Source organism: Orycteropus afer, unplaced genomic scaffold, assembly GCF_000298275.1.
Source record: "Orycteropus afer afer isolate SDZICR_OR568_19922 unplaced genomic scaffold, OryAfe1.0 scaffold00683, whole genome shotgun sequence".
In the NCBI taxonomy this organism is placed as follows: Eukaryota; Metazoa; Chordata; class Mammalia; order Tubulidentata; family Orycteropodidae; genus Orycteropus; species Orycteropus afer.
The window spans coordinates 201,728-228,709 of NW_006922270.1; the positions used below are offsets into that span (position 1 = coordinate 201,728).

The 26,982-nt window shown below is 40.1% G+C and overlaps 1 protein-coding gene across 1 annotated transcript in view; it reads right to left on the reverse strand.

Moving 5' to 3' along the window:
- Nucleotides 1–2,763: 2,763 nt before the first annotated feature.
- Nucleotides 2,764–26,982, reverse strand: part of PTCHD1 (patched domain containing 1) — a gene marked incomplete at its 5' end in the record, with an annotated part of 77,630 nt that continues 53,411 nt past the window's right edge. The window contains 2 exons of the mRNA XM_007956879.2: nucleotides 2,764–4,418; nucleotides 17,275–17,935. Coding sequence (XP_007955070.2) covers nucleotides 2,764–4,418; nucleotides 17,275–17,935 — 2,316 coding nt within the window. The remainder of the gene's footprint in view (nucleotides 4,419–17,274; nucleotides 17,936–26,982) is intronic.

A 26,982-nucleotide genomic window follows, 5' to 3' on the forward strand; every position in this document is an offset into this window, starting at 1 on the left:
GGATGTGTTTCTGAATTACTTCTAAAGTGTCTTCTCCATAGTAGGGCTAAACTAATGCTGTCAGATTAGTAATCAATAATCAATATTAACAAATAAATAATAGTGATCTAACAATAAATAATACATCTTGGCATGCATAGTCCCCCAGTAGAAAAATTCATCCCACAATCATAGTTCCATAAGCTTTGATTTTAAGCGCTGAAAAGAGAAGTTGACAAATTTGAAAATGCCCTTAATTTAAAAATACAATATCCCAAGATATACAGAGACTCAATCAAGTTGGAAGACTCTTATGTGTCATAAAACAGATCTCCATAACAAGTCATTGTGGTTGACCAAATTGAATGATTAAATTCTGAACAAAATCCATTTAATTGGTGTGTGTGTTGTGTCAGTTTTGTGGAGTCATTTTAAGCCGTGATGCTCCACGTGGCTAACACTAAATCAATGGCTGATTTGGAACACACTGTTCAGAAAGAGACTTAGCAACATGTGACTTAAGAATAAAAGTAATCCCCTCTTCAGTTGTGTTTTATAAATAATAGCCATGTTGCAGGCCCCTTGGAGAGAGAATTGACTGTAGATCCATTATGCAACCTTGCCCTTTCGGGAGGACTGCACTTGTTCTCAGATTAAAGGTCATTATCTTCTAGTTGAGTGCATAACATGTTGGTGTGATTGTGTAGTATGTCTGTAGGGGAGATTGGACAAGTGTGTAGTGGAATGCACTAGCTAAGATCCCTTGCACATGTATTTAGCATTGTGCAGACAACAATATATAAAATGGGAGGAAGGGATACAGGTTTGTACTTGATGTGGTTACATTTGAATCATTTGGACATTTTTGCTGTTTAGAAGGACAATTGCAAACCTAAATCCTAAAATGTTTTTTTTAAAACATGTCTGCCCTGTGGCCAATAAAGCCTTATGTCCTTTCTTTAGAAATGTATTTTGAGGGGTGTAATAGCCATCTTATGAGAAAATCTAAAATTGGCCTGCCTATCTTAGGTATTGTTGTTGTTGTTGTTGTTGTGTGCCGTCGAGTTGGTCTCGACTCATAGCGACCCCTCCTTGGGTTGTCAAGGCAGTATCACTACGGAAGTAGATTGCCCACCCCTTTAATGGTGTGATCCTGAGTTACTTGATTCTCCTAGGTCTCAGTTTTCTGTGGAGGGTGGGGGAGTTCCATGGTATGTCCTCAAAGGTCCAGAAAGGTAAGATGCTTTGGGGAAATGCTTACTGCTATAAATGCCTATATAAGCTATGTCTCTAAAAGGGAAAAATACTGTGGACATTTGCCTCAAATATGACCAGGTTTTGGTTTCATTTCTATAGATTTAAAGAAAGGTAGAGGTCTGGAGCAGTACATCCAGCCTCTTCAGAGCAAACCATTTCTGTTTAGATCCATAAACTCTTCCCCGATACTGAAGGTCAGCAGCATAAACATGTAGGCTTGTTAATATACAGAAGGGCCTTGTGATGAAGTAGGAGGGCACCAAAAATGTGTGTGCAGAAAGTAGAGTGGGGCAGGAAACCAAAAGTGCAGCCAGTTTGGCTGGGAATGAAACTTTAAAAATGATAGCAGGAGAATTTGACTGCCATCATTGACAGATTTGTCCTGGTGACTCCTTTCTCCAGTCATTTCCATCTATCTCCCTTTCAACCTTTTATCTCCCTGCACTTCTGTGAAGTTTCTCAGTTTCAGGACTCACACTCTATTAATAAAGACCTCTTTCCCCCTCTACATCTCTGAGCAGGCATGCTTCCCAGCTAAGGCAGCCTGGCACTACAAGTTGGAAGCTATAGCAAGTAACCATTCAGTGTTCATTTTTCCTTCCCAGATATGTGTGGGCAGATGTTGTTTCTGGGCATCCATGCAAAAAGCTTGTAGGGCCAAACTACAAACAGCTGTTCCAGCTGGCCAACTTTTTTTTCCCCCTGTTAAAATGAAGATGCTGCCTTGGGGTTCACAGTAACTCCATCATGCCAGGTAGTTGGGTCTGGCTCTCTAGTTTTAGACACTTGGAAGCTTCTGCCAAGAGCTGTAACTAATAAAGCAGGCCCATTCAGTGACAAGCAACAAAATATTCCCAAATAGATTTGCCCCAACTCTGCAATGCTGGAGCTGTCATTGACTTAAAGGTATATTAACTAAACTATAAAAATGTTGAACATGTATTGATGGGGAACTTACACATTCTAGACAACAAAGCTGCCCCCCCTGGGTGAATTTAGGGGTGACTCAGTTTCAGTTCAGGGCTGATGGCTACTTTGCACATCTGCTTCTGAGGTTCTAGATTTGCTCTTGCTGGTCAGAACCTGCACAGTTGTCTCCTTGGGGTGTTGGGGAGCTAGGTGCAATGGCTAAGATCTCAAACCACTGACTTGGCTGGTTGTCTGAACAACACTTAAAGCTATTTCTACTTTGACAGCTGACCTTATAATCAGTAGGTTTTGTCACAACAACAGCAGCATCTGCAGTGTGGATGGAATAAGATCCTGCTTGCTAATATGCTTTCATTCTATTTGATCTTGGTTTAAGGGACTAGAAGCCTCCTAGAGTCTGTATGTGTGTGTGTGTGTATTCGTAAATTCTTTCTCATACAACTCATGCCCATTTCTCACCCTTGTCCTTGACTCTTTTGGGAGTGCCCGTTTCTAATCTTTAAGAAAAAAAAAAAAACTTTTATTTTAATCCTTTCATTAACATAATCTCTTTGCTTTTGATAAGACCTAGGGTGAAAATATAATAAGCAGACACGATCACACTGTTGTAATTTGGTCAACCACTCGGGTACTGTCAATATCCACCATTTCCACACACTCAATTTCCTCCCGATTTTCAGGATTTTTCTTCTCTTTCCTTTTTTTCTTAGAGGGTGGCAGGAAAGTCAGTATCACAGGTAAAATGGCAAAGCAGTGAAAGAAGGTGACAAATGCTATTAAAAACAAGCACCTGAACAGTGTACAGGTCAGATTTGAAGGCACAGCTGCGAGAGGAATCAGACCAACAATATAGCAGAGGTAACTCTGTAAAATAGCTACCCCGTGCACTTCCAGGGCATTTTTTACCCACTTAGTTCTTGTAAAATCCTTGCCCAGAACAAATGTGGATAACAGTGGAGCACAATTGTCAATTGTGTAGTTAATTCCATAAATTAAGCATAGCACAGAAATGCAGTCTAGTTCTACTTTCCATAATGTCATGAACCCTATAACTCCAAACTCCACGGACACAACCGTTAGAGTGATCCAGACGTTAATCAGAGAATCTGCCACCAGGAATGCCGAGAAGAAGAGCAGGAATAAAGCACTGATGCAGGAGTTGTGCAGGGGGGCTCCCAGAGAGGAGGCATATCGATCCATGTACACAAAGGATGGATTGAAGACTATGAACTTCACCTTGGAGGTGACAGAAAGTCTCCTCAGAGTCTCCAGGAGATCATAGAGTTCTTCTCTATTGGTTTCCATGGTCTTGGCCACCAAAAACATTCTGGAGGCCACTACATCGACCTCATCATTGTACTTTTTAGAGAAGATGATGTCCTCTTGAAAATGGGAAAATTGGGGGGCTTTCAGGAAGGAATTCCTCAACATGTCTGTGAAATTTTTCTTAGGCAAGCCAGTAGACACATTGAGTTTCCGAAGGTAATTTAAATAGCTCTCAAACCAGGATATCCGCACAAACCCCTTAGTGTATTCTAGCACATCTTCTTGGACACTAGTGTTCCAGTATTCTATGGACTCATATATGTAAAACCCAATTACTGGACTGTAGTTGCTAAAGTACTTTTGCTGGGCAGTAGTGTACTCAATGGTTTGTGTCGCAGTTGCTACGATGTTACTAAGGTCTGACCCTTCACTGACCTGCAGATAGCCCATTAAGGCAAAGGAAATATAAATAAGGTAAAAGAGAACTACAAAAGGCTTGACATAGGTGTTGGTTATCCAGTCACAGTAATAGCGTTTGAGGAAACATACCAATAGGTGACTCTCGTAAGTGTTCGCTTCCTCAGCGTCAGTTGTGTCCTCGCTGAATCTGGCTGTCAGAAGAAACCTGTACCATGCCGGTTTCTCCTGTAATACCTCAGGCTTTGGGACTTTTCTACAGAAGATACTATGCTGGTAATTGTTTTCTATGTAGCCAGTGAACACCAGGCTGGAACCATAAAACGAGAGTACATAGAGGTAGTTGAAGAAGATTGCAATACAGGAATTGCAGCAGAAAATCCTGGCTGCCTCAATGTTCGTGAAAGGGCTGGCCCCTATGCCAAAGGTGACCAGGTACATGGCAGTGGTGAGAGAAAAGGAGAGCATGGAGTCCGCATAGACTGCTGCAGTTCTCTCTTTAACGTGTTGGTCTTCTCTAGTTTTCCTCCAGGAGGATAACATTTCAAAAGTCCCATATAATCCATGACCTGAGGGGGGCAGAAAAAGACCAGAGCAAAAGTTTAATGGTCTAATCTCTTTAAATGGGGGAGCCAACTTGGTCATGGAGACTACCGGGTCAGAGAAAATATAACCAGCCCTAGTGGTGACAGGCTTTCAAATACCAATGATTTCTCCTGTGGAGCGATGGACCTGTATTTTGTTGAATTATAAATTTTAATGGATTATGAAAGGGCAATTAGGGGAGCAAAGACATTGATGCTCCCTTTTGGCCTAAGACAGCTGAATAGACATGTGCCTACAGAAGCTGAGTAGACTTGTGCCAGTGTCTCCTGTGGAGTATATGTAACGACAGGTTAGGATTGTTGGTGCTGTTGCAGAGTATTTGTTTCTATTGGTTGGTGGAACACTCCAGAGAAGATTTCTGGACATTCATCATTTTGCTTGTCATCCCCACATGTCTGGCTGGAGGTCAGCATAGAGGAAGGCAGTGGGCAGAGGGTTCTGAGGTAAGGTCCTGTCACCTCACTTAAATTTGGCCATGTGAAGAGCTTTAGTGAGAAAGAAGCACTGTATTTAATTTGAGCCTTGACAGGAAACTAAATTACAACCTCTTTTTTCTCCCCCAAATATCAGGGCAGGAAGCAATAAATACAAGAAACAGTGGGAAGCGAAATAAATAGGAACCAGTCTGAGTGAAGAGAAAAGATGGAAGAAAATGTAGAAGGAACAAGATTCATATGAATTCTCCATTCAAGTGATAAAAATTAGAATTCAGGTTGAAGCTTTATGGTTTGCATTTTGTCTTCAGGGATTTGTTTGATCAATGCTGGTTGTTTAGAGATGACATATCAAGCAAGTACTGACTCTGCTGGCTACTCTGAACTACTTGGCAATGGCCTCTGAGGGAGAGAGCCAGGCCAATGACTTCCTTTCTTAACGGCTTTGTGCCTTTGCCTCCTTTTTCAGTGTTCTAACAACACTAGGACAGCACAGGTATGGTGCCTGCCCATGTTCTGACACCATTCTACTGCCCAGACCTGATCTAGAAGGACTTCGCCTACCTCTCTTGGCTGGAATCAGGCACTTCTCCACTTCCGGTTTCCAGGCCCCTGCAACACTGCAAAGCCATCAAAGTGACCAATTGTGGCTTTCCCTAACCCCTGTCTTGGCTCTGGGATCAGCAGATCTAATTTTCTGCTTCCATGCCTTGGCATATTCAATCCCATTATTGAGGATAATAAAATCTTTACCCTGTGGTACAACAGTCTTGTTTTTAAAAAGGAATTTAAAATCTCCAGTCAAGTGTAATGCTGAGCGAAGTGAGTCACTATTATCTTGTGTACAATAACTGAGAGCACGTCCTCCCCTGATGCCCAGCTGGTATTTATATCCTTATCGTGAAGTCTTGACCCCAAACCCAAATACCCATTTCATAGTAATAATATAGGCCTGTTTCCTCAGAGCGATTTGGCATTTATCTTAATTTACTAGGCATCATTTTCCACTGCTTTTAGAGGTCAGATCAAGATGGCCAATTTGATATCTAGCAACATGGCCCCTATTAAGTTGGAGGCACCTAAACTCCCCAGACATAGAGTGAAAAGTGCACTCGCTGACTAGCGTCCTGTTGTTAATTATGTTTTAGATAGTTAACATCTAGTTTCAGAAGGGAAAAGGATTTATTAAGCCTGTCCACAGTGTTCTCAGGAAGGACAAACTGACCTTTGATTAAAAGTAGTAGTTTCCCTGAAATGAGGGTAAAAAGAGGATTAATACCTCCGAGGCATACGCATCCTAGGGGAACAATATTGACCATTTCATCTTGGGCCATGTAGACTTAAGTTCTGCTGGGAAAAATACACTTCAAGTAATCCCTGAAAAAGGCAAATGCCTTTTTTTTTTTTTTTTATGCTACAGGCAGTCCCCCATAAATGCCTTAGTTATACAACCCTTAGTTACAAACCAACACTCCCCTCTTAAAGCCTATTATACTAAAATTTTGAGGTATATACATACAATGGTTTGTAGTAACAAATGGGTGCTACTTTGTGACATACACATACATCAAAACATTGTTATTATTATTATTACTATATTATTATGTTAAGGATGTTTTAGTGTATCTGGAAGTGTTTCTTTAATGTTTTTATGCATAGAAAGGTAAACTATATACTAAGACAAACATTTGACCAACTGGTGTTAGATACAAACAGTACCTAACTGTTCCAATCATGTACAAATTTGATTTAAAGACAGATTTAGGAATGGAAGTGGTTGGTAATCTGGGGACTGTCTGTATTTACTTGTCACAAGCAAACAAAAATATATTATAAAACAGAACTGTAGTACTGAGTCACTAAATATGGTAAAAAATGTAAGGAAACATTTAACAGGATTAGATTTAGTCATAGAATAGAATTTACACTAAATTAAGTCTGTTCTAAAGTCTTTCTTTTTTCTTAAATTAGTGTGATGCTTTATAATCTGACCCTGACTATTGTTGGAAAATACAATTAGAATCCATTTCTTACCTTTCTGTTGAATAATTTTAGAAGCTAATTGAGAAAAGGAATTTGAATTAAAGGAGTTATTAGATGAAGAGTGAAGTTCGAGGGTCCAAAATGAAAGTAATCAAACTCAAGGAAAGGTGGAAGTTAGCTTTTGTCTCTTGAGTTCTGTTGCTGCATTTGAAATGCCTTGCACTTCTATAGCTTGATTTTTTTTTAAGTCTTAAGTCTTCTTGTCTATGTTAAATCTATAGGCTGACAGAAGAAGGAGTGAGTAAAAGAGATACTCTTGGTTCTGGGGGAAGCTCTAGAGAGAATTCTAATTTTATTCTCATAGGTTTTGGAAATAAAGCTTTTTGTTTGGTTCCTCTTGCTACCAGGGTGTTTGGGCAGGCCACACCAGGAGAGGAGGCCCTAAGAAAGAATGTGTTCTACCTGATCACTTGGCATTTGTTGCTTGTCATCTTTGGCCTTGCCCCCAAAGCCTTTCCCCCCATTTCTGACAGACCACATTCTTGCTTCAAGCCACATCTCTCTAGCAGATGTTCATGCCCTAAACCCAAAGGTGGTCTTCTGTGGTATCTTAGGAGAGCCCTTTGGGTTTCCGGAATAACCAGGTCTCGTTCCTAAAGCTCAGTCAATCAAGGGCAGGACAAGTGCCAACACAGCTGCAGGCACTTCCCAGGGATTAGCAGCCTGGAGTGCCTAGCTGGCAGTAGACCTGATTCACAGCTTTTACTTTGAAGAGATGGGTCTCTTACCCTAAAGGAAAGCTGAACTGTGGGGCCTTTGTTTCCTGGCCTAGATTAAGGGGAGAAACATTCTAAGGGACTCAAGACATGAGGAGTTGCCCCACCCTCATTCCCCAGCATGCCAGCTCTGCCTATTATTACAGCTGAATTTCCTTTGGCTTTGGCCTTGGGGGTATCCTATTAAAATACAAACTTCTCTGGCACAGTGGTCTACTGAAATAGCTTCCCTTAGGTCTGGGGAATGGAGAACAGAGATGGGTAGGAAGTGAAGAGGAAATAGCAGGAAGGAGGATGCCACAAAGAAGAATTTCTTCACAGTTGTTCCTTCAGCTAGCCCTGGCCTTCTTTTTCACTGCCACTTCAGAAACTGGACCACTGGGAGTCAAGGAAAGGCAGAGAAGAAAGATTTTGGTAGTTTCTGTTTCTTCCATGCCTTATCAGCAAGTGTGTCCCTTTGTTCCTCAGCATCACCATCATCCTTCTCTCTCTTACCTTTGGGGCTGGAGTTCTGCAAGCAGACTCTGTGGCCAAATCTTAAAGACAGGCAAGTAGATACTGCATGCTGGTTGAAGATACTTTTCAGAGGTTTGGCTCTTGTTTTCTCCATTTTCAAAAAGACAAAAGTATTGCTGTTTGCTTTGCACTAAAATTTTAGAAATTTTTTATGAAGTAGAAACTCTGTAAGGTTCTCTATGAAATCTGACCAAGGGGCATGTGTCATTGACACAAAGCATCACTTTGGTAAGAGACATTTTCCATCTCCGATGTCCCAAGCCTGTTTATGAGGGTTCACTGGCAGCAGCACTAATGTGAGGAGCTATCTAACCGTAGAGTTCCGAACAGATTTAGACCTTGATGACCAGGGGCCCTGCAATGGTAATGGGATCCACGTCTCAACATCAGAGGGACAGGTCAGAGCCTGAAACCTGGGAGTAAAAGACGATAGATATCATAGTGAGGATGCTAGGAACTGACAAACATTCCAGGTGTCCCTTTTCTCAGTATTCAAGGCTGAGGGGTTGCCAATTTGGAACTGTTAAACAACACATACTGATTCTATCAAATTCTGAAGATAAAGAGGCTTTAAAAATATTAATTTGTCTAAAACCATACTCAAGATGCTTGTTTCTGTTTTTGTTTCTTACATGTCTATATCCTTACATGCATTTGAACACATGCATGTCAGTAGGTGTCAAAATACATACATACATAGGTTGAAATTTTAATTATTCATGAATGAATGATCTGAGACAATTCTGAAGGGTTATAGGGATGCTACACCTTTCCTCTCTATCATAAGGATGACTGTATGCTATAAACAAGTGCTTGTGTCTTCCTGAATGTTCAAACACAATTTGTACCATGTATATGATTTTAAAAGGAAACAGATTTTATTGACTTCATTAGCAGTAGGCTTTGGGATTATCACCTAGTAAAATCAAATATTAAAGGATTTAGGCTAATAATTTCTCTTTTTCAAAGACTTTTTATATCTTTATGTACAGTTAAAGGAGCCCTACTGGTGCAAAGGTTAAGAGCTCATCTGCTAACTGAAAGGTTGGCAGTTTGAACCCACCACCTGCTCCATGGAATAAAAGACCTGGTGGCCTACTCCCCAAAACATTTCAGCCTAGGAAACCTCATGGGGAGTTCTACTCTATCACACGGGGTCACTATGAGTTGAAATCGACTAGCCGGCACCCAACAACCACAACAGCAACATGCACAGTTAACTTTCAGGTTTTCAATGAAGAGAAAAGGCAGCATATATGATAAAGAACATTAATGGTGGAAAAAATTCAGCTGCCTAATCCTCCAGTCACTTAGGGTGACTCTCAGGAACATTCATGGATTAAATCTCACTCTTACCTAGGCCTTTCTCTGGGGGATGACCAAAGATTTATAATCCACCAAGCCAGGACTCCACTAACAAATAATTGAGTAAATTAACCTAACTTAACTAAGTGGATTCTGAAAAGTTGTTCATAGAGTGAATCATATTTTAAATTTATTAATTAGTCTTGCTATCAGAAGCAGTCTGGGAGATTTTCTTATTTATCTTTGTCAAATGAATAATAATTAAAAAAAAAATCACTGCTGTCGACTCCTCCTTGGGTTCCCGAGGCCGTATCACTAACTAAATTGAAGTAGATTACCCAAACTTCCTTCCGAGGGGTGGCTGGTGGGTTTGAACAGCCAGCCTTCTGGTTAGCAGTCTGATGCCTTAGGCACTAATAATAGGCAAATTTATCTGCTTTGTAAATCTGGATTTTTGTAATTTAGATTATTCTTAAAGCCAAGATTTCTCAGCCTTCCTCAGTATGCATAGCCACAGTATAGAGGCTGATGCCTTGGAGTGCTTCTAACATTTTAATCCTTTCCATACTAGCATGATTCCTTTGTCCCGAGTGCCTAAAAGTGAGGAACAGCTGAACGAAAAGCAGGTGGAATGGAATGGCTTGCTGGTGGATGATCTTTCTATTTCAGTGTGAAAACATTTATTATTACAAAATAATGAAGCCATCTATAGCATGCCTGGGCAGTGCCAAGTTTCACATATGGAAATAAAATTACTACGTTCTTCTAGAAAATCCATCGAGTATAATGTGTAGGCAAAATCTGCTTAAAATATTTACTTAGGCAAGCTTTACAAAGTAGCTCATGTTTATAAAATGCTTTTCTTACAATGACATCCACATAAATTTAAGATTTTTTTTGTGGGGGGAGGAGAGAAGAAATTTAAAGTGTTTATCTGTGTGGATTAAGTAATATCTAGTCTCAGGGAGAAGTTCATTAATTGGGTTACATTTACACTTGGCCAGTTATAAACATTTATTTTATAAACTGAATTGTTTGCTTTATCACAGCCTGTTTTGTCTCACAGTTAAGAGTGAGAGTAAAGGTGTACTCTGCTTAAATAAAGACAGATGCTCACCTCAGGGGGAATACACACACACATCTTATTCTTTTTACCAGAGACTTGTCACATTTTGATCATTCTAATCATGGTATTAGATTTTAATCTCAGAAATGATTTTCCTTCACTAGGGAGCAGCAAATGAGAGCCCAAGAAATGAAATTTCCTAATAACTCTTCTTTGTTTAAAGATAAGGTATTTAGAGATTGTTTGTGAGTACTGTATAAAATTAGTGTGTACAAATGTGGCCCTAATACATGCTATGGGGAGCACTCGTAGCATAGTGGCTAAGACACTTGCCTGCTAACCAGACGGCTGGCGGTTCAAACCCACCAGCCACTCCTCGGAAGGAAGGTTGGGCAATCTTACTTCCGTAGTGATACTGCCTCGGAAACCCAAGGAGGGGTCGCTATGAGTTGGGTTTGACTTGACGGCACATAACAACAACAAACAACAATACATGCTATAGCTATTAGATAATATCTTCACACATAGATGACATATGTAATATATAAATATGTGTATATATGGCATATACTATTAAACATTTTGTATATTTATGTATGTTTGAATATATACTGTATAATATATACAGAGAAATACATAGTGTTTATTTATATACAAACATTCAGACAATATATATTACCAGAAGGCTGGCGGTTCAAACCCACTAGCCACTCTTGGAAGGAAAGTTGGGCAATCTACTTCCATAGTGATACTGCCTTGGAAACCCGAGGAGGGGTCGCTATGAGTCAGATCCAACTCGATGGCAGTGAGTGAATATATGCTATAAAGACATAATATATGCATAGAAATACATGACATGATCTTATTACATAATGTATTATTATTAAATAATATCAAATGTGGTATGCTGTGCAGATTATACACAAATACACACGAGATGTGAAATTTCTTTTACTGATGAGTAAGATAAATGTTAGTGCTGCTATAACAATCAATGCTGAGAAAGTCTAGAATCCCTCTCTTGGGTTCCATCTGTCCACATTCTGGTTCTTTTGGTGGAGTAGCCTAAGTGAAATGTAAGGTTTCCTTAACAAGAACTATGATTTTGCTTGGTTAGTGATGCTAGTTCAATTATAAGGTACTAGGTGTTTTTCCTCATGACCCGTTTCTACCCAAGTGTCCTGAGGTTGCCTTCTGCTGCCTAACCCTGACAGGGTTCTGCTACTCCCCTGCTTCCTGGGCATGGCTGTGTGGATAGACCACATGGAGGCCTAGGTCAAAGGGGAGGTCTCTTTGCATTCCTCTGCCAGGCTGAGATCTGACTTACTGGATGTGCAATCCCAGTCCTGTTCTTATCTTACTTTAGAGTTAAGAATAGAACAGTGAAACTTGTTTTGCTCCATCTTCAAACTTATTTCTCCACCCACAGCCTTCACGGCAATATGATTGGTGGGGCATAAAAGTAAAAGAATCAGAACTAACCACGAAGTTAGATTATACGATCTTCTTGAAAATTTGTCCAACAATGACCATGGACCATAGGAAAAAAAGTTATTCAGGGAACAAACTTGGCAAATATTGTATACAATATTAATTAAGATGTAAAAAAAAGTGGGAACAACAAAACCCCTATAAAACTAGTTTGGATTTTTTTTTTCCCCAAGAAAACTACTGAACCTATTCCTCATTTTTATCTAAGCAGAGTATTTCCACAGCACTCTAAAATATTTCTGCTCTATCATGTAGATTGTCATATTGTTGCAGACAATGGATTTCTACAGTAACGCATTAGGTTGAACCATATGAAATTACTTTTTTGGTAATTCAAAAATGGTTGGACTGTAGCAAGTTCCTATCTTGAACTTTATTGGCTGATTTTTCCCACAGTTTCCCATAACTTTGGAAATATACTTGAATACTTACCAGGTATACAAAACTTTTCTAGTTTTCCTTAAGTTTAGAGCAAAAATCATTAATAGTTCTACTTTTTCGGTTGGAACTAAATTTCATTTCTTGAACAAGAACTTTTTCCCTTTTATAAATCTCAACTTCACGTACTGCATCCTATTCTAAGTGGCAGCACCTGCACACAAATTCTTGGTGAACTGAACATGATCTTTGGGTTTCTGCTAAATGAAGATAATCATACAATACACCTCTCCCCCAAAAAAGCCAAACATCTCCACTATTATTCTCTTCCTAACACCTAATCTACATCCTTTTTATTCACGTCTTTGTATCTGAGTGGCCTGACTGGATAATTATGAAGGAAGAGGGTACCCTGGATCTGTCACTTTCTCAAAATCCCAAACATTTGAAATAGGGCTTGAGGAATACTGTTCATCGTATCCAAACTCCTGGGCTCTTGGGTTTTGATAAATGCAAAGTAAGCCTCATAAATTATATTAACATGTAGAAACTAATATCCAAACTATCTTTCAACATGACTTCAGTTCTCCACTTTTAGCTATCTAGAACATACATGAAACAACAAACCTTCCAGATGCAGAGGAAGAAAACCTTCCTTCTGTTTCCCTCTATATTCTCCAAGATTCCATTCCTTTCCTGATTTGTGTATGATCAGCAAAGCTGTGCAAAAATTAAGCCTGTTCAGAGAGCTTGCACAAACAAAGCCTATGCCAATTTCTTAAACTACACCCAACTGGAGGACAATGATGTAAGTCCTTATTCTTTAAAGGAACTTCCAGAACAGATTAAAAAATCGTGAACGTTAAGTGTTTACAAATGACAATTCAAGTACCTCACTACCTGATATCAATACAGTTTGGAAAGAAGGGATATTATTTTATACACAATAAGGGGTATGGACCAAATAAACACTTCCTCAAATTCTAGTAACTGAAAAATGTCGGTGAGTATAACACTGTAGATCTTTTTGGATTTCAGTTAAAAATAAACTGATCTGACTCTTGTGAACCAAAGTTTTGGCACAAATGGGATTGTCTAATATGCACGACACTGATTAAAAACATTTTAAATCATGACATCTATGCTTATATCATTGCCAAAATGATTAATATGTGTAGGGTATATTCTTTCTGCCAGAGATGTCATGTAGCATCTTGGCTAGAAACACACAGTCACATCCCATTATGGTGAACTCTTAGAGTTTATCCAAATTCTTTCCTATTCTGGAATTCTGTCAGGTTAGAATTGCTTGACATTCATGGTCTAAAATTTTCCATTCTAAATCTACTGCCATTTGGGCATTTGACTGGATCTGGCCTACGTGGCTGGTATCACACTGAGAGTGTTTAGTTTGTTGAATTTTAAATCTATGATGTTTATCACTTTATAGGCCAATTGTTAGTCAAGGAAACGTCTACATAAAGATTTTTTTCTAAGATAACGTTTCCTTCTAAGTGAGGCTGTATACGTTTTTATTTTACTTGATATTTTATTTGTATAACAGTTTATCAGGAAGTTGTGCTTAAATCTGCTTAGCTTAAGCATAATAATTTTATGTTATAGACAAGCAAATTTAAAAACTGGACAAGTGATTTATTGACTTGTAATGCAAAGCCCTTAGCACTGCATTTCTTCCCGGTCATTAGAAATTTATTGGCATTTTAGGACGGTCATCAAAAATCTAAAATTGAACATTGGCCCTGGATGCAACATTTGCAAACCTGTTCTTGCTTATATTTAATTTTAAAATAAAACTCTAAGAACGAATAGTTTTTCTAAGGAATACAGAAGTACAACCACCCTAAATTCAAACACTGTTAGCTTTATAAGCACATTAAGTACCCATTATATCATGCAAAGTATTTATTGCAAATGGGCCTTAGCTACTAAATGCATAGCTTCCTTTCATGTTGTAACTAAGTAATTTGAGTTCTCTTTGGGCTGAAAATGTACAGAAAGGTTGCACACTGATTGTCAGCAGGGAAAACTGCCATCAAATCAATGCATGTAACATTCCTTACAAATGGCAAACAAGGGAGTATTGGGCACCTGAAGGGCTCGGTCTCTTTCACTAAAAATATCAGATTTTTCTGAATTGAACTCTGACGTAAAGTTCAGTGATACTCGGTCTCTGCGGAGTTGTGGCACAACTTAACTATTGCGAGTGCTTTATTATGCCACCAGGGCTCCTTGATTTTATTTTCTGCCTTTATTTTTCAGACACTCTTCAGCTAACAACATCTCCCCATCTTATATCTCTTACACCTTCTCCTGACCCAATATTATCCAGCATATTTTTTGTGTTTATTTCTACATACAAAATTACCAAATGTATAACTTCTTAGAAATTATTTTTGTACTTTTAAAGAAGTTCATTTTAGTTAAAATATTGTAATTTTGTTTTACTTAATAAAATTAATTCTTAGGAAATCTTATACATTGCAATTTTAGTTTGATGGAATTAACTTTATGAAGTTTCCAATATTGTTAATTCTATCTCACTTAATTTTAATAGACATTTTCAATACTGTAGCTTCATTTGACTGAATGTGATTAATCCTAAGAAGTTCGGAATAGTTATTTTATTTTACTTAGAAATTAATCTTAAGAAGCTTTAAAACATTGTAATTTTACTTTAATGTTGTTGTATACTGTCATGTTGATTCTGACTCAGCGACCCTATAGTTTTCTACTCTGTCCTTCAGGGTCACTGTGAGTTGGAATTGACTCAACCCTACACTACAACAGTCTTTATAGGAGCAGACCACCTATGGAGCCAGTGGGTGGGCTGGAACTGCCATTCTTTTGGTTCATAGCTGAGTGCTTAACTATTGCGCCACCCGGGCTCCTTAATTTTATTTTACTTCACAAAATTAATTTTTAAGATGTCTTAAAATATTGTAAGTTACTTTGAGCTCACTAGTAACATTGTGGAGTATCATAAAACCAGCATTGATAATTCTTTTTCTAGCTCCAACAGACTTTTCTTCACCTTAGGAAACTACTGTCTCCCTTAAGTTCCCCAATCTTTTCTTATTCCTGTTTATCTTCCCAGCCCCCTACACACACACAAAAAAGAAAATACTGTATTTTGAAGATGAAAAGCTAAAAAGAAAAATCTCCAAAGCAATTATGTGACTAATCATGAGCAAAATATCTTAATTTATACTTCAATTCAAGCCTTGGTGGAAAGCACTAATATCTAGTCAACTCACTCTCCATGGAACCGCCCTGTTGTCCATAATGACCCACATTGTCTTGGGTTGTTTCAGAGGCAAGTTATGCTGCCTTCTTAACAGACTGACTGCAGGAGGAAGGATAGCAGCCTCCTTCTTGGTTGTGTTCAGTGACAATGAACTGATGTGGTAAATTTGCAGGGTACTCAGTCTCCCCCAGAGTGCCCCACTTTTCACAAAAGCTACTAGAGGATGTTTATTTACTAGCTTTAAATTCCTGCCAGCTGCAGATCACCGAGGGGAGAACGTAATTCTACAGCCTTGCAGCTCCATCAGTCCTGCTTATCATTTAACCATAACACAGCTGAGGGTTCCTGAGTCAATTATTTCCTTTCCTACTACTACAAAACAGGGCACGGGCATATTAATGAACTCAACCGTAATTATTTCTCAGCCGACTAAAGATGTTACTTCATTTGTCATTTTAGTATCTGATTCCAAATGACACTTTAATTTTGCTAACAGTAATGATGAGAAGTTGCCACAAAAAAAAAGAGGGGAATTGCTTTAATCTCTGGTCCTTACCAGATGGACAGAGCAACCGGTATTATGTTACGGCCACTATGGCTATGGTTTGACCATTACTTCTATCAGGATATTCCTGCAGCAACCAAGAGTGAATACACTCTCAACACACTGTCACCTTAACACATCCTCCTGAGTTCATATCCTCACTTGAAGCTTTCAAAGTTCTTGTACATGTATCTCCTTTTGTGTGATGTTCACTTCCACCCTACTGTTAAAGTGGGGAATTTGGGAGTAGCTGACACTTCCAGTTCCCAACCCATGTGTCCTCATACTCGCACTCACCTCTCCAAAGCATACTGAAGGATTCTTACCACAAATACCTGTTGGCCAGAGGAGTGTGCTCAGTCTTCCCTGGGAAGTGCTGGGGAGCTAACATCCCTGGGGAGCAGCCCTCAGTGAGTCATATGCAGGGTTTCTGGATAAATACCCTAGCTTCCTCATCCCTGGAGGGAGGGGCAAGGTACCTCTGTGAGGGGTATTCTACACTGGCTTCCTGCTCAGTAACAACCCGTCTCACTTCCTACTTCCCACATTGGTGCTTCCTAAGTTGACTCACAAATAACTTATATGAAAATCATTGCTTCAGGGCCTTAAGTCAATTTTTGACTCGTAGTGACCCCATGGGACAGAGCAGAACTGCCCCATAGGGTTTCCTAGGCTGTAATCTTTATAGGAATAGATTGCCAAGTCTTTCTCCTGCGAGCTGCTGGGTGGGTTCGAACCTCCAGCCTTCTAGTCAGCAGCCAAGCACTTAACCGTTGCACCACCAGGGCTACTTCAGAACAGATTAATATTTGCTAAGTACCATACACCTACTTAATGGAGAACCAGAGCTGGAAGGAACCCAGGACTTTGAACTTCTGGTACATATACCAGATCAGGTTGCTTCTTGCCGATGACCAGCACTTTATAGAATTGCTCCCAGGACTTCTGGGTAAAATGAAGACACTATAAATGAAACAAAGTTGTTAGATGGCTAGTCCTTGCCTTTTAGGAACCCAGTCACCACCAGAGGAGGAAACAGAAAAATGAAGTGCAGTAATTACCTAGCATGATGAAAGGGACTCCGAGGAAGGTGGAATTGTATTTCCCACCAGTGAGATTGATGATCCCAGCTGCAGTGAGAGTGGCCAGGCTTATGGTCACCAACCCAAGAAGGCCTAGCCAGGGTTTGCTGCGGACGCAGTCCTGCATAGAACAGCAGAGGATAGCCATGGTGACCACCAAGATCAGGCTGGTGACCAGGTAACGTTCTGACACGCGGCTGGTCTTCTGGAAATCTTCCCTCAGTGATGAGGATGTGTAAGGGTACATTTTGACTTTGCTGTTGGATTTCTGGAACAGTCGGACAGTGTCACAGAAGCTGGACTCCCACCTCTCAGCCACCATGTCATTGAGAGTGTTGATTGACTGCAGGTAGTAGGTGAGCTGGACAGCCTCTGCAGATTTCACCCGATCTTTGCTGTGCACGGTGACTCCTCCAAGCTGGTGCCCATTGTATACTGCCCTCCCATCCTTTAAGTGAGTGATCGGGTATGTGATAGCAAAATTGGTCCGGTTGGTGGCTCGAGCATTCTTTAGCTCCTCCAGGACATGGACTATGTCATCCACGATGCAAGTCTTATCATTATTCAGGATACATATGTGGGCGAACGTGTAATTAAAACCAGGCCTTGGAACCTGGATCCTGGTCACAGCAGCATGCAACTATGGGGAAAAAATTACAGACAATGTTTATTACTGAAAGAAGTCATTAATAAGTGACATTAGCTCGGTGGGCTCAAGTTTTTTTTTTTTTTTGCAGGGGGGGGGAGGCACTCATTCCATCTCTAACTTAGAGTTCGAATTAAATGTTATAACCTTAGATCAGAAATAGGTAGTAGGGATGCAAAAAACACGTTTGACCATGTGTTCCCTGGACCAGCATTGTGGTCACAACATGGGAGCTTATTAGAAATGGACATTCTTGGGCCTCACTCCTGATCTGGGAAATAAAAATCTCTGGGGATAGGTACTAGAATTCTGGATTTTAACAAGTCCTCCAGGTGACTCTGATATAGCTAAAGTTTTAGAAGTGCTGCATGAAAGCACCAGCATTATTTCTATGTGTATTTGTGACCCAACTGGTCTATAAAGCCTAAAAATCTCATATAGGTCTACTGTTAGTTTCCCTCTTGAAAACATGATTTAAAAAGTGAACTAAGGAGCAATTCTGAGTGCAGAGGTCCTCAGCAAGCTAACGCCTTGCTGGCAAATTGCAGAGCAGCTAAACAATCTCTGCATCCAATTCAGTCACTGTGCACCATAAAGGATGAGAGGTTTTACCTTGAGGTCCCTCCTATTCTCTGTCTTTCCTTGTCTGCATATATGGGAAGGGAGCTGTAACATAAGAGCCTGACTGGGATACGTGGGAATCATGCTAAAGGAGTACAATGGGATTCATTGTGTGCATCTCACCCCGAGTCACATCTGCTGTGTCCAAGTCCTGTACACCTGTAATCAAAGTGCGTATGAGAAGGAAAACCCTTATGTAACAGCCCCTGCTACATGCCAGGCATGGTTCTAGGCCCTCTACACACATTAACTCATTTAATCCTTACAACAAGTCCACAACGTTGATACAAGTACTAACCTCATTTTACAGAGGAAGAACTTGACACACAGAGAAGTCAAGTCACTTTCCTAAGGCCATAAATATAGTAAAAGGCAAATCTGGGATACACCAGGAAATCTGGCTCCAGAACCTGTGCTCTTAGCCCCTCACCATGTACCTCTAGGTTGGCAATGCCAGCAGGTGAATGAAGGTTCTTAACAGCCAATAATCCAAACATCTTGAGGGAGAGAATCACTGGACCTGCAGGTTCAGGACCAAAGTCTTGGGGGACATAATGCTCAATTGGCACAACATAGTATATTAAAATCTTGTTCTACATCCTACTTTAGTGAGTAGTGACTAGAGTCTTAAAAGCTTTTGAGTGGCCATCTAAGATGCAACTGTTGGTCTCCTCTCATCTGGAGCAAAGAAGAGTGAAGGAAAATAAAGTCATTTGGAAATAATTAGTCCAAAGATAAGGTGGACCACGAGGATTTCAGCCTTCATGACCCTGAGACCAGAAGAACTAGATGGTGCCTGGCTACCAATGCCAACCACTCAGAAAGGGATCAAAATTGGAGATCCTGGATAGAGGGGGAGGAAAAATGTGGAACAAAATTCAAAAACACAAAGATGGCCAGAATTACTAGTTGGGTAGAGACTGATGGAACCCCTGAGACTATGTCCCTGAGTTATCCTTCGGGACTGGAAATGGACTCACTTTTGTGGGTTGGCTCTCAGCCCAGCAGTAGAAAGACCTACAAGCAGAACACCTACCCCAGGGAGAGGCACCCCTTAGATCAACCAGCCATGAGACATCAGAGGGGCAGCATTCACATAGAGGAAAATCTGGCTAGACAGGAATGCAGAGATAAGAAGGGCACGAAGAAGAAGTAGTCACAGGGAAGGGGTGGGGAGAGCTTTTTATGGCTGCGGGTTGTAATAGGGCCTTGAAATCAAATGTGCATGAACCATTGATAGGAAAACAAATATACTGTGTAAATTTGCACCCAGATCACAATAAAAAATTACTGAATTTTTGCTTGTTTCTGCCCTAAAAATGACAAGTGTTCAAGTTAAGATATATTAAGAGTACGTGTAATCTCCTACAGTCCTAAGGTGAAATAAAAAGACAGCGGGGGTTTCTGTGAGAATAAGGGAGTTAAGTGAGCTACTATTCATATGTCAGGGTTTCACACTTTAAATTCTCTCAACAATTCACTGTATAGATGAGAAAGCTGGGGCTCCGGGAAGCCATGCAGCTAGGTAGGGCTAATTGTTTTGTCTTTTTAAATAGCATCCTTTTACCATTTCAGCTGTAGCTACATGGATCCACTAGTTTCTTTCTTTTTTTTTAACATACCTGATCACTTAGCCTGTCTACCTATGTATCTACCCATAGGTTAATGTTCGTTATTACTGATATTGCAGTATTGTGTATGTAAAAGTGTTTATCTTTATTGTCTATAGCTCTGTGCACCTCTCTGTGTCTTCCTTTTTATTACGTGTTTGTTTTTTGACTAGCCAGCCACTTATCCACACTGTGGCTTTGCCCTCTCTCTGTAAAATGTGGTCAGTCATGCCTACCTTTCAGAGTTGGGGCTGAGAAATGAGTGCCTAGCACTGAGTGGATTCTCACAAAAACATAGGTATTGCTGTGTCTCTGGATGAACAAAAAGAATGGTTCATACATAAAGGAAATAAAGCTTAACATTCATAGAGTTGCCCGACTGTGGCTATGCAATTATAACCTTCTAGGCATCTTTATGACCCTGATATACTTTCTCTTAAATCTGTCCTAGATGGGTTATTTGTTAAGACGTTTTTCTGTGCATGTGCCAGGATGAGTGGGACGTTTATGATGCTTTTTGAAAATTTCTGAGGGGTACCAGCTGTCAAAGCCCTTTAGTTAGCACAAAGCATGAGATTAACAACTCATGCCCTTCCCCCACATCTCCTCATAGGCACCAACTCTCAAGCTCAGAAACGACTTTATTTTATTACGTATGGTTGAAATACTTTGAGTTCCTTCACAGAGATAGATAGGTAGGTAGATAGATGGATGGGTGGAGATATATTCATATATCTCTATATATGAATGAGTGAACATATTTGGTCTTCTAGAAATAACTAGAAAACTATTTTCACAGAAATTGAACCATATGCTAAATTTTAATTTCGACGTTTTGGGATTAATGATGACCAAAATGTCATTGAAGCTGTGAAAGTGTATTTTCATCCATTCTTTTGCAAGCATGGCCCAGCAAATTTTGATTAAAAGAACACCTAACTACAAAAACATTCCAAAGTATAAAAGGTAATTTTAAAAAAGAGAGGAATCAAAAGAAATTTACAGACCAGGGAGAATTCTGATAAAAAAAGACTTTGGGGAAAGATTCAGAATAGGCTAGAAAAGGAGTGGTATTGAAAGCATGCATATGTGTAATATTTAGTGCATTGTTTGTTCCCATGAATAGCATAATAAATCTCCCTTAGAGAGATTACTAAATATGTCAAGAGAAAAAGATTGCCAAATAAGATGGTGTTAAGCCACAGGGCTGAACCCAATTATAGCAAGGGGATATTTTCCATCCGTTCTCTAAGACCGCCATGCCCTGCTGGGTGGGGTGTTGTAAACTATTTAGTGATCTGCCAACTGTGCAGCTCTATTGCTTTGACCCTTGGGACCATATACAAAAGAAAATGGACACCATGTTAACCGTGGTACCAGCAGACCAAAGAAGGGAGGCTTGGAAAAGGAGAACCTTGCTGAAGTTTAAGAGAGAAGATTTCTCAATTCTCAGCAACAGAGCTGCTATGAAACGCGGCTGCTTTGAATTTCTGATGGAGTGGTGGGTAGAATATGTGTCACTTTTGCTCCTGAGTGGCAGAGAGATGCGGAGTGACAAAGCAACCAATGAGGGGGTGTTGGCTGAGGTCACCCACCTTTCAGGGGGAGTATGTGGGATTCTATTGTGGGATAAGAGGAGGATAACAAGAGGGATGGGAAAGGAAACTGAAGACCCCATTTCATGCCTTCTGAAACTATGCATAATTGTTCTGACCCTAATACAGTCTGAATGTGTCATGTTAATTAACATATGAACCATGTTTCTGTAACTATATGTGGATTCTAGATTATATACTCAATACACTCAGTAAGTGCTCATCAAATCTACTGTGGTGTCAATACTAGGATATTTTCCCCTGGATTTATTATGCTTACATTCACACATAGAAAATCACTTAAGAGATAAAATGTCCCAAAGAAAGGGACGGTCTTAACAGTAAACAATGCCAAGTGCTTTGTACCAGTAAAGCCCACGCCAATGCCAATTACAATCAGAATATTTTTCATTATTATTATATTTTCTGCCAAAGAAGCCAGAATTAAATGTTAAAGTGAGATTCATTTTAAGGTTCTGAATATATTGTTTCAGTTGTCAGCTGCTTTGTTGTCATCATCCGTCATGTAAACAATGGTAATAATAATAGTGAGTATTCTACTAAATACTTTCTATACTGTTTTTCAAAATTTAATGCAGACTCTATGGACATGGCTAAATTATTATCCTTGTTTTACAGGTGGAGCAAGTGAGGCCTAGATAGTTTCAATAAACCAAACACCAAGCCTGTTGCTGTTGGGTTTCTCCTGACTCATGGCAACCCCACATGTTATAGAGAAAGCTGGTAGTGTAGTGCCTAAGACACTTGACTGCTAACCAGGAGGTTGGCGGTTCAAGCCCACCAGCCACTCCTTGGAAGGAATGTTGAGCAATCTACTTCTGTAGTGATACTGCCTCAGAAACCCAAGGAGGGGTTGCAATGAGTCATGTCTGACTCGACAGCACATAACAACAACAACAACAACAACAATCTTTATGGAAGAAGATCCAAGTCTTCCTTCTGTGGCATCGCTGGGTGGGTTTGAACCACCAAGTTCTAGATTTGTAGACAAGTGCAAACCATTTATGCCACCCAGGGCATAGCTCAATTAAATGACCAAGTAAAAGGAAGATGGAAGATTCTAACCTAGGCTTCACTCTACAGGGAGACACCTGGGCCTATGCAAACACAAGTTCTGGCATCAAAATGTTATGGGGAACAGTGAAGAATTTGTCCCTTCCTGGTTCAAATGACTGGTGGTGGATATGACTGAGTTGTTGGAATGCCACACTTGGAGAACTGGGGTCCAATAAGAGAGACTCATAAATAATCCAAACAGCTCAAACTCATCTTTAGAAGGCAACCCAGCATGGCAATATTAATAGGTAATGAAGGGAATGGGTTTTGAGTTTCTCACTTTGTTTACTCTCCATCCAGCCTCTGCAGTTGCCAAATAAAACTTCTCAGAGACAGGCTTACCAAAAAAAAAGGCCATGGAATCCAGTAATAAACTGTGGTTTACATCTAGCTTTTACTCCTACTTAGGAGTGTCAGAGACCCTAGGAATAGCACTCTACTTCAGGTCTCAGAAAAAAAGGAGGTTGGCCTAGCTAATCTTTAAAGACAGACCCTTCTAATTCTACTAGTATATAATCCTAAAATAAGTGACATCTACTAACTATGCAATCAAATCCTGAGTGAAAGTCAACTTCATAAACAGCAATTTGAGATGCATTATAGCTACTTGGGGTATACTTTTCCAATGCATTGAAGTTCTCTTTAGGGCAATGACAAATCTGCTGGTAGATGAGACCCAGAAAGGAAACCATAGGGTAGAGAAAATAGATTTACTGGAAAAAAAAGATTCCCTTTTCTGAGTGATTTCCCATTCTGGGGAGCCACTGGCTCTTTTAATCCCCTTCTGCCAGAGCCTGGGACAAAGCCAGTGTGGGCTGCTGGTCACGACAGGCCAAAGTCTAATTTCCTCTCTGTCTCTCCTTGGCACATTCAGATCTTCCTCAGAAGACAGCAGGGGCACCTTGTAGAGGAGAGTACAGAAGGGAACTAGAAGGAAGGAAGTGTCTGTTCCTGAGCAGTGATTAACATAGGAAAAATACCTGTGGGTTCGAAGGATCTTTTCCAGTACCTTTCAGCTATTTTTGTATCTGTTTCTTCATTTAAAAAGGAGAGAGAGAAGGCCACTCTGCCCATGCAGAGCAATTAACACCCTCTGGGAGGAGCCCCCCAAGGTGGTGCAGTGGTTAAGCACTGGGCTGCAAACCAAAAGGTAAATGGTTCAAACCCACCAGCCGTTCCACAGGAGAAAGATGTGGCAGTCTGCTTCTGTCAAGATTTACAGCCTTGGAAACCCTGTGGGGAAGCTCTATTCTGCCCTATAGGGTTGCTGTGAGTCACAGTCAACTCAAAAGCAATGGGAAATGGGGATCAGCCCTCAAGCAGTCCTCCAGCAAACTCATCCCATAAGGGAAGACTTGGAGGGAGTACGGGTTCTATAGTTTCAGGATGGAGTTCCAGTTGCCCTCATTAGGAGTTAACATGCAGCTGTCCCCTTCACTGGCTGCCTTGCCTTCTGTCTCACTTCCCCACCCACCTTTTGTACATTACACATTAAAAAAAATTGAAAAGGGTGTGACTGTTGTTTCTTCTTTCCAGCCTATGTCATTTGCCTCCAAATATCAACTTCACAATGACACTAAATCAAAATTGCTTAAGAAATGCTTTCAAGGAATATCTGGTTTTCACCCCCAAGTGAAATCTTTCTTTGACTGGATCTCTGAAAACCCCTGGTATATATTCTGCAACTGTATATGGGTAGGTACTGACTGGCAAGGTGTCTACACACAGGACACAAGAGAACACTTTGAGGTGGATGGATCTGGTCTTTGCAGTTCATAAATTACACTAGCTCCCTCAGTGTTATGTTCTGTCTTTGCATGATCTCACTCTCACCCACTCTCTTTCCTCTTCTTTTAATAGAAATGCATTACATCAGAACACCAGAAGTCGCAAGTTGGGAATTGTTACCGTGATTCATTTGTAGTGCAGCCAAAAGCAAGTTAGTCATCCCTTAATAAGTGAACAGAAATATCATTCTGTCTTTGAAACATTACGTTTTCAGAAGACACCGAGTTTAAGCTGTGGGTATAGCCAAAAAAGTGACTACCTATCTATATTCTCCCTCAGCGTGTGTGTGTGGTGGCGAGGTTGTCATGCTGACCTGTCTCAATGATAAATGACAAATGGTACCTGTCTATACTGTAGTGCCAGGACAAGTCTGGGCAATGGAAGTGCCTGTTCTTTTCCTTGCTTTACCAGCGGTGGGGTGGGGGGAGTAAACAATTTTATTGTAGGTACTGATACTAAAAAGCAGCCAAGACAACCCCACACTGTAATTTCCCAAACAGTCTGAGTTTGTCTTGGCAGCCTTGGCTGAAAAAAATAAAGCAGCTTTGGATTTTAGGCAAATAAATTTAAAAAATAAAAAAGGTAATGGTAAAAGAAAATAAAACTATGACATGTCATTGCAACTTTTGCCTGATTTCATGTTGGTCTGGATGAGAAAGATAATAGGATAAACTGTAGATCCAATAATCTCTTTATTTCCATTGTCTGGGAGAAAATTTCATTTGGTCTTGATTACAAGAAACAAAACAAAACAAAAACCTTGATATTGTGATGATGCATGCAAATCAGTAAAGTTTCTGATTAAAAAAAAAAAAAATCCACTGCTGTCAAGTGGATTCTGACTCATAGTGACCCTGTAGGACAGAATGGAACTGCTCATAGGGTTTCTAAGGCTCTAAATCTTTATGAAAGAAGACTGCCACATCTTTCTTCTGAGAAGCAGCTGGTGGGTTTGAACCACTGACCTTTCAGTTAGCAACCATGTGCTTTTAACCGTTGTGCCACCAGGGCTCCTTAAACTTTCTGATTAGAGTGGTTATTTTAAATTCTTGCCATCTTCCCTGGACTTTCAGGTCAGGCTTAAACACTGGTTAGTGTTTAGTGAGAATGGATGCTCACTTAAACAGGAGAATGCTTTTTTTTAAAACCTTTTTATTGTGATTTGGGTGTAAGTTTACAGAGCAAATCAGTTTTCTATTCAATAATAAACACATTCTGTTTCAGGTCATTGATTGCAATCCCTTCAATGTAACTCACTCATCCCATTTTATCCCTTTATTTCTGGTTTCCATTCCTTCTTCTTTCCTAACCCTTCCTGCCTTGTGAATTTTGTCCTTGGGCAAATGCTGCCCTTTTGGTCTCTAATGGTTGATTGTTCTAAGGAGTGCATATTTTCCTAGAGTTATTGTTCACCTTGTAAATCTGTGTATTGTTTGGCTACAAATGGAGCCCCGGAGCTAGTTCACTTCTAGGTCAGAAGGGTGACCAAGGGCCACAGCAGGGATTCCATGAGTCTCTATCTGACCAGTAAGCCTGGTCCTTTTTATGATTTTGTGTTTTGTTCCACATTTTTCTCCCACTCTATCTGGGATCTCTAAAACTGATCTCTTTCTGAGTGTTTGACAGTGTGATAGCTGGGCACCATCTAGTTCTTCTGATCTCAGGGTTCTAGAGGCTGGGGTTCATGTGATCCATTAGTCCTTTGGACTAATTGTTTCAATGTGTCTTTGATTTTCTTCATTCTTCTTTGCTCTGGACATGAAGAGACCAATGGTTGCATCTTAGATGTTCACTCACAAGCTTTTAAGACCCCAGTCACTACTCACCAAAGTAGGATGTAGAACATTTTCTTCATGAACTATGTTCTGCCAGTTGATCTTAATGTTGCTGAGACTACGGTTCTAAGCCCTCAGGCTAACAACTCATTCTTTCAAGGATTTTGGTTATGTCTAAGAAGTTTTATTCTCTTTGCTCTTGTATATTTTACTATATTCATGGATATATTTGCAGCATATATAGATATGCAGAAATATCTTCCGTCAAACCTATGTACACATACATGGATATAGTCCCATTCTACTTCCCATAACTTAATAAAGATTGGCAAGTGGCAAAGGAAGGTCTGAAGGAGCAAAATGCACAGAGAATAGGAAACAGCTGTTTTGATATTTGGTCGGGGGACCATGAATTACTCTGCAAAGGACAGGAAAAAACAGGATGCTAAGGACATCCGTGTCTAGAGCACAACCATAGTCCTCAGTGAGAAAAATGTTACATCAGACATCAACTTAAGTCCTGGTTCCAAGCCTTGTTGGCCACATGACTTGAAGATATATAGAAAACAAACAAA